Genomic DNA, 7,201 nt, shown 5'->3' with positions numbered 1-7,201 from the left:
TAGCCGAGCCCATATAGCATGTGGTTGTACTGGAAGCTACTAATACAAGAAAACCGGGCTATTCTCTTTGTTCCTGGGTGGCCAATCTCAAGTGTGATGCACACGGTGCTGCCATAGAAATGACCCCGGTGCAACCACTCAACATAAACCAAGCATTACCACTTACCACCCAGGGGTGTGTTAATTTGACATGGTTGTTTTCATTAAGAGAATAAAACATTTATCTCTCGCAATCTCTCCACTTTGATAATATCCCAGGGCCAGCAATTTGAAATCAGCATGCACATAATACAACTACCAATGCATAGAAAATAGTGGGATAATGAGTTTGTGACACTTGCCTTGGTTGGATATACAACCTCCGCAACAAGTTATTTTCGCCACTGCATATGAGTATGAATTTTACACCAAACTTACAAGCTCCAAACCAGAAAGCAGGTATTTGTTCAAACCACTGCATATGTAAACTAATTTATTGCTGAGTTACAAGTATTTTTCGTATCAAATATAATTGTTTTACAAACATCTTTTTTTAATTTTGACAGCCCATGAATTTTTGAAATTAAAAGAGTATGGCTAGATCAGAGAACGTTGGGCTATCTATGAACCAAGGCGGTTGGATTCACCCCAGTGTAATAGATTGTTATGAAATGTGTAATAGATTATTATGAAATGCTAACTACAACTGAGCAGAATCATTGTGGAAAAGAAGGAAAATTTGGTGAGAAAGTCATTCTCATGCATGTCGTCATAAAAGAAGTCACGGTTTGTTTCATCTGACCTAATCATATGCCACATAACATTTTCCCTCTCTTACTGGCTGAATTTCAATTTAATTTCTCTTATTTCTTCCTTGTACCTTCGTACAGAAGTTACTGATGGGCCCCAACCTGGATTGTTCTGATCCAGAATATAAAAGGATTTTCTCACTAGATTATGTTGGCTACATATTGGAAAATGCAGGACTGGTATATTTTTATCCAACTGAATTTTCTCAATATTTTTTGAAGGAACTATATAATTCAAGTAGAAAAGCCTGAATAATACAGGACTGGTATATTTTTTTTATCCAACTGCTTTTTCTCAATAATATGTCATTTTAATTTTATTCAACTCTACTATATGCAGCTACACATTGCATGTCCAATTGGGAAAGAGTGGATACTTATTGTCACAAAATTCATTGATAAATCATTTGATGTACTAAATCCTGATTATGCAGTAGAAAAGTTCTCCACAGTCGTTAGCATTGTGATATTCAATTTCAAACAACTTTTTGTGAAATCTTACACTGGTTGCTTCAAGTTCAACATACATGACTTTAGTGTTAAGTATGTTCATGTGCCTAAACAAAACTTTAGGTGATTACCATTCCTGCTTTTTTATTTTTAAACATTATTGCTTATATTTTACTTATACATAAGCTTATCAGGGCATTGCCATTTTTCCTTGAGCGCAGATATGACTTTGGAATTTTTGTTATCAAATACATGAGATGCTACAATGGAGTTGAAGTAAAACAATTCTCAAATGTAAGTTATTCTTCCATTAGAAATTTCTACTTCTTGTTCCATTTTTGGTATTTAAAAAAAATACATATTTGATGTTTCTAAAATACAATAGAAAATCTGGAATTCTTAATTTTCTATCTTTTTTATAATTTCTAATCTGCATATATGTTTCAATAAAGGTTGACTTGCAAGAATCTGTGAAAAAAGTCTCATGCCAGCTAGTGATAAACAAATTTAATGAGCAACAGGTGCCAATAGCACGAGAATTCATTTCGAAGCATGTAAGTATAGTTAATTTTTAGTTAGCTATCCTTTCTATGCACTAACCATATAAAAACATACCCACAGCACAAGAATTCATTTTTGTAAATTGTATTTATTTTTTCATAGGCTCCACATGTTCTCCATTGATTAAGTTACCATTTATTCAAGGAGACAGATGATGTATTAAAAATATAAGTCCCTTGAAGTTACCATTTTTTCCAATTGAATTTTGTAAGGTCATTATATATATGATTTTTTCAAAATGTCTATGCATTTTCTCTATTGCATTTTTTCAGAGATTTCAGGATCAAGGAAGAAGAGAAACATATGATTGACAAATGAGATCTTATACTGTGTTGAAGAAAGTCTTTTGTCGAGTTCCTTTTCAGTGGGATTTTTTTTTTCAAATGAATTGTGGGTGACATACATAAGTATGTACCATATGATTTAGTCGGAAGGAACACTTTCTCTGGCATTTGACCTTATGTTTTATGTTTCCCGATGGGCCATTTTTCAATTCCCTGTACTTTGATTTCGTGACAGCTGATTTTACAAGTTACTTGAACTTTCTCTAGCAGAGAATTACTTTTCTACTTCTTACTGTATTTTCCCTTTTCTACTAATGAAATCACTTTCTCATACTTTCTTATTATCTTTAATTTTTTTTGGTAATACTATATTACTAAATGTTTCATGATTATTTTCTTTGTGCACGACCTGTCCTCTTTGTTGAATATACTCATGCACCCTTTAAAAAAAACAGAAAGCATGCATCATACCCAGCTAAAATAGACTGAAAGAATGCTAAATTTTAGCCGAAAGGGACAAGATGGACTGTGTTTCACTGAGCAAGTCGAAATATGTAGCCGGAAGCTGAACTGCTTCGTATATTCAGAAAAAGAATCTATTCAATACCGAAATAAAGCAAAATTTCGAAAGAGTTTATGTGACTGCTTCGTATATTCAGAAAAGTGCAGCGAACTGAAACATTCCTTGGGGGGGAGCTCGAACGCGTGACTGCTTTGTATATTCAGAAAAGTGCAGCGAACTGAAACATTCTTGGGAGGAGCTCGAACGCATGACTGCTTTGTATATTCAGAAGCAGCGAAGGTCGAAATCGTGGGCCGAGCCCAACAATGACCAGGGGGTGTGCGGCTCCTCGCTCGCCACCGACCAGGTCGGTGTAAAGCACCCCCGAGCAATCTCCTGGCACCACCCCTCCTACGCGGACAAGAATGGACACCAAAGAGCGAGGTTGGTAGATACATGGGCCTTGAGCTTGGGCTTACTCCGGCAACGACACCTCTTACTGGAGGTATCTCCCAGCGTTCAGCGTGACTGGGCCAAGATTATGAGGTTCAAATTAAATGTCACAGTTTAGTGCAGATTTAGTGCATATGAGTATCAGTGATCTCATATTTAAAAAAATAAAAAATCATATTTTAGAGTTCCAAAAAATTCCGAAAAGAAATCCACATATAATCGATGATGTATCCCACAAACGTGCAAACTATCAATTTAAAATACTTTATATTCTGAGCTACAAAAAAATGACAGAAGTGTAGATCGAGTAGTACATTTTCTAATCTCCAAAACATATCAGATTTTGTCATTTTTTTCTTGCACAAAATAAAATAAAAAATGGGTTAAGATTTTGCATGATTGTGAGATGTATCACTGACAATCTTCAAAATTAGTTTCACTTTTTTGATAACTTGTAATAATGTCTTTTAATTTTTTAAAAAATGGCGAGAGCACTGGAGCTTAGGAGCCAAAAGCAATTTCCATCATAACGAATTCTTAACCGCACACTTTTTTTTTACCGGATTCTAAACCGCACACTGTCTGCTGAATCCAAACACTGCAACGATCTTCAGAATCAAGATACATACTACTGCACATGGAAGCTGTGATACAATCATGGGCAGCAGCGAGGCGGTTTCCAAACTGGAAATAGCAACTGCGAGATCTTGTCTCCTGACAAAGGAACCTTCTTGGTCGAAACATCAGCACACACTCGCTCAGCAAAGACAACATGGTCACATGCCTAGTTAATACTCCCTCTATTCCATTCTATAGTGCCTATTGTTTTTTGCACGAAATTAGCAAAGTATTTTTACACAAGACCCTAGCTGAACGATTTGAGATCAACGTAAAAATTGGGAAATCCATATCTTCCTAACTTACCATAACAAATTTGGGAGCTGAACGATTTGGAAGCTGAACGGGGAGGGGGTAATTGAAAAAAAGTTAAGCTAAAACCTTATATTCTGAAACAAATGTCAAAAATCTATAGGCACTATAGAAAGGAATGGAGGGAGTAGAAAATAACAAGGACATAATGTACGATCATACATTTCCTGCGTGTAGTATATAATGTCAGGAAGCTGATAATGCAGGCAGGGAGACTAGAAGAAATCTTGCTTCCCTGTTATCGAAATCTAGACATAAACCACTAATCGTTCTGCTAAATCAAAACATTCTACCACACATTCCAGACACAAAAGAAGCGGACAAGCGGTGCTAGGAAGCAGTTACAGATGTGGTCACCAGAAGGCAGAAGCTGAACAACTATCGGCAGAGGCCAGGCAGTTTTGGAACCGAAACGTTACTATATCTTGGGCACTGGGCCAAGGAACCTTCCCTTCTTGTAACAGCAGTACTCTACCACCAACTACACGATGAACCTACACAGAAAGAACCCCAAACAAACTTTAAAACAGCTTGACATTGTGTACGTTGACCTTGGAAATGTGTTAACACTACACACATGGAAATCAAGTTGACCTTGGAATGAGTAAGCATTGCTTATTATACAGAGCCTGAAAATTCGCTATACTTCTTATGGTGCACTCTCAACAATGTGAAACAAATCGCACAATTTTTCATTTTTCTACTACCAGGAGCTAGCATCACCACATGTTTTTCTAAATGGATGCCTGGGTAATCAAAATCTAGAGAAATATACCAACAGTAAAGCATCACAAGATTATATATCTCTAATTTACCATCACTAATAGGCTAATAAAACATATTAATATAACTCCTTTGTAGCATTGTAGAAACCAAAATGCGCATATAATGTGAGCATTATAAACAAAACAATACCATCTATACTGTTAATGTGGGCAAGTAGCAATAGCAAGCATGTTAAAACTAAGTAGATGACAAGTTGCCCAAACAGCTCATGACATCATAAACCATCGACAGAGTCTGGATTTGAGCGTGCATTGAGGTGTCCAACTGAAATCTAAATATAGACGAAAAAGGACACTGTTCTGAACTAAGCCAGCAAATGAAATGTTGTTTTATCTGTTTTCAGATAACAAGATAATAATGCTGGATATATCACTGCCGCTGTCTCATAACTCACATAAATTACTCGACAAACATCACCACGAATAAGTCTGTTCCACAGACTAATGAATCATGAACACAGATGAAGCACCAGAGTGCTAAATATCATCAAACCAGACAAGATTTAAAGCAAAGAATAAAACAATAATGTTAGACCATGAGCACCAATCACTGCCCAAGTAAGGAATTCACAAGCTACAAATAAAGAATAAATGAAATACAACTAAACGACTGAATTTATCAGAAGGCCACGCCTTTGTGCAGACACATGTATATATATGTAGTTGCTAACTTATGCAAACGAAAGCTACCTCATTTGAAAGCGCCTGCATTTTGAGTATTTCACACAATGTTGAGCAGCTCACTCAGTGGTGTTGGTGCTGGGCCTGCTCAAGCAGTCAAGGATCTCTGTCCTGGTGCGCACAATCCGGTGGAACATCTCCCGGACCTGCCTCTCGAGTGGATCAAGCCCGTCCTTGAGCGTGTCGCACACCTGCACGAGCTCCTGCGCGGCCTCCTGCACCTCGGCCTCCTTGTCTTGGTCGAGGGGGAAGTGCGCTGCATCGGTGAGCTCCATGAGCTGCCGTGAGCAGCGCTCGATCTGGTGTATCTCCTTGAGCAGGCCTGGCGAGTGCTTGTGGTCCTTGTTCTTGGACTCGTCGAGGACGCGGTCGTAGAGCGCGGTGACGGGGCCTGCCCACGGGGCGGCGGCGGTCCTGGGCACGGTGAAGTGCGCCTGGAGGCCACGGTCCTGGCAGGGGATGGCGGCGACGAGCGCCCATGCGGTGACGAAGAGCACGGCGCCCATGGTGTAGACGGCGGAGGCGAGGCCCCCGGTGGATACCACGTCGTGCGGGCGCGGCACTGGTAGGTTCCCCCCGATGGCCTGCAGCTGGCGCGAGGCCGACCAGGAGCGGGACACGCTCCAGGAGAGGGACCTGAAGTGGGAGCCGGAGCCGGACCCCGAGCCCGAGCCGCTGCTGGTCCGGCGGTGGTGGCCGCGGCCCTGGCCGTCCTTGGGAGCGCGGCCGAAGGAGCGGTTCCGCTGGCCGCCCCCGGCGTCCTTGTCGTCGAGCATGAGGATGGTGAGGTCTGTGAGCGCCTTGCGCGCGCGGCGGATCTGGCCCTCCCCGAGCGGGCCAGCGGTGCCGGCGGGGGACGGGGCGAGCGCGGCTGCTGCGATGGCGAGGTGCTTGCGCCAGTGGCGGAGCAGGTCGAGGCCGTCGCGGAGCGCGTTGCAGAGGTCGAGCGCCTTGACTGCGCGGTCGAAGAAGTCGGCGAGGAGGCGGTCGAGCGGGGCCCTGGCGAGCGCGGCGGCGTCGGCGAAGAGGACGGAGCGGAACTCCTCGAGGCAGATGAGGAAGGAGTCGAGCAGGTGGCGCGTCCAGTCGAGCGAGAGGATCTCCGGGGCGGCGGCGGTGGAGGAGGGGAGCAGGTCGAGGAGGAGGTCGGCGGCGTGGCGCTGGAAGGCGTCGATCTCGCGGTCGTCGGACGAGGAGGAGTGGTCGGGGGTGGGCGGGAAGGAGGCGTGGTGGATCTGGTTGTGGTTGTGGTTGTGGTCGCGGTGGCGGAGGGAGAGGATGGAGCGGCCGAAGGAGGAGGAGGTGTGGTGGGCCGGCGAGGAGGAGGCGGAGGAGGAGGAGTCGGTGGCCGGCATCCCGGCGATCCCTTCCCTTGGGGGAAGTCGAATGGTTGGACTTGGCGGCGACGGCGGCGGCGACGGCGAGAGGAAATCGGGAATGGTCTCTCCTTCCTTCCGCCACCAACTCAACTGCCAAGAAGGGATAGAATGGAATGGAATAGGAAAGGGAGGGGTGGAATGGAATTTCTGGGGAGGCGGGGGACGGGAATGAATAATACGAGGGTTTGTCTCGGCTCCGTCTCCGTCTCCGCCTGTCTGTCAAGACTCAAGATGCTGGCGGCTGGCCGTCTGCACTCTGCACCCGCAGTGCTACAAATATTTATTTTTTTGACTGTAATTACGACGGGCGTGGGCCAGCCTAAATAAATATTCAGTTAAGTTGCCTATAAAGCTTTTCAACCTCTACAAGATGGATACAAATGAACCA

General features: G+C 43.3%; 1 protein-coding gene across 1 annotated transcript; it reads right to left on the bottom strand.

Moving 5' to 3' along the window:
* Positions 1-4,112: 4,112 nt before the first annotated feature.
* LOC124675557 (protein ROH1) lies at positions 4,113-6,890 on the bottom strand. Its single transcript, XM_047211638.1, has 2 exons — positions 5,444-6,890; positions 4,113-4,462 (listed from the first exon to the last, which is right to left on the bottom strand). Exon 1 carries the CDS (start codon positions 6,787-6,789, stop codon positions 5,494-5,496), a length of 1,296 nt encoding a protein of 431 aa, XP_047067594.1. The 5' UTR covers positions 6,790-6,890; the 3' UTR covers positions 4,113-4,462; positions 5,444-5,493.
* Positions 6,891-7,201: the final 311 nt, after the last annotated feature.

Source organism: Lolium rigidum, chromosome 7 (genome assembly GCF_022539505.1).
Source record: "Lolium rigidum isolate FL_2022 chromosome 7, APGP_CSIRO_Lrig_0.1, whole genome shotgun sequence".
Classification (NCBI taxonomy): Eukaryota; Viridiplantae; Streptophyta; class Magnoliopsida; order Poales; family Poaceae; genus Lolium; species Lolium rigidum.
The sequence above is the reverse complement of the archived record's forward strand: the minus strand, read 5'-3'. Positions and strand labels throughout refer to the sequence as shown.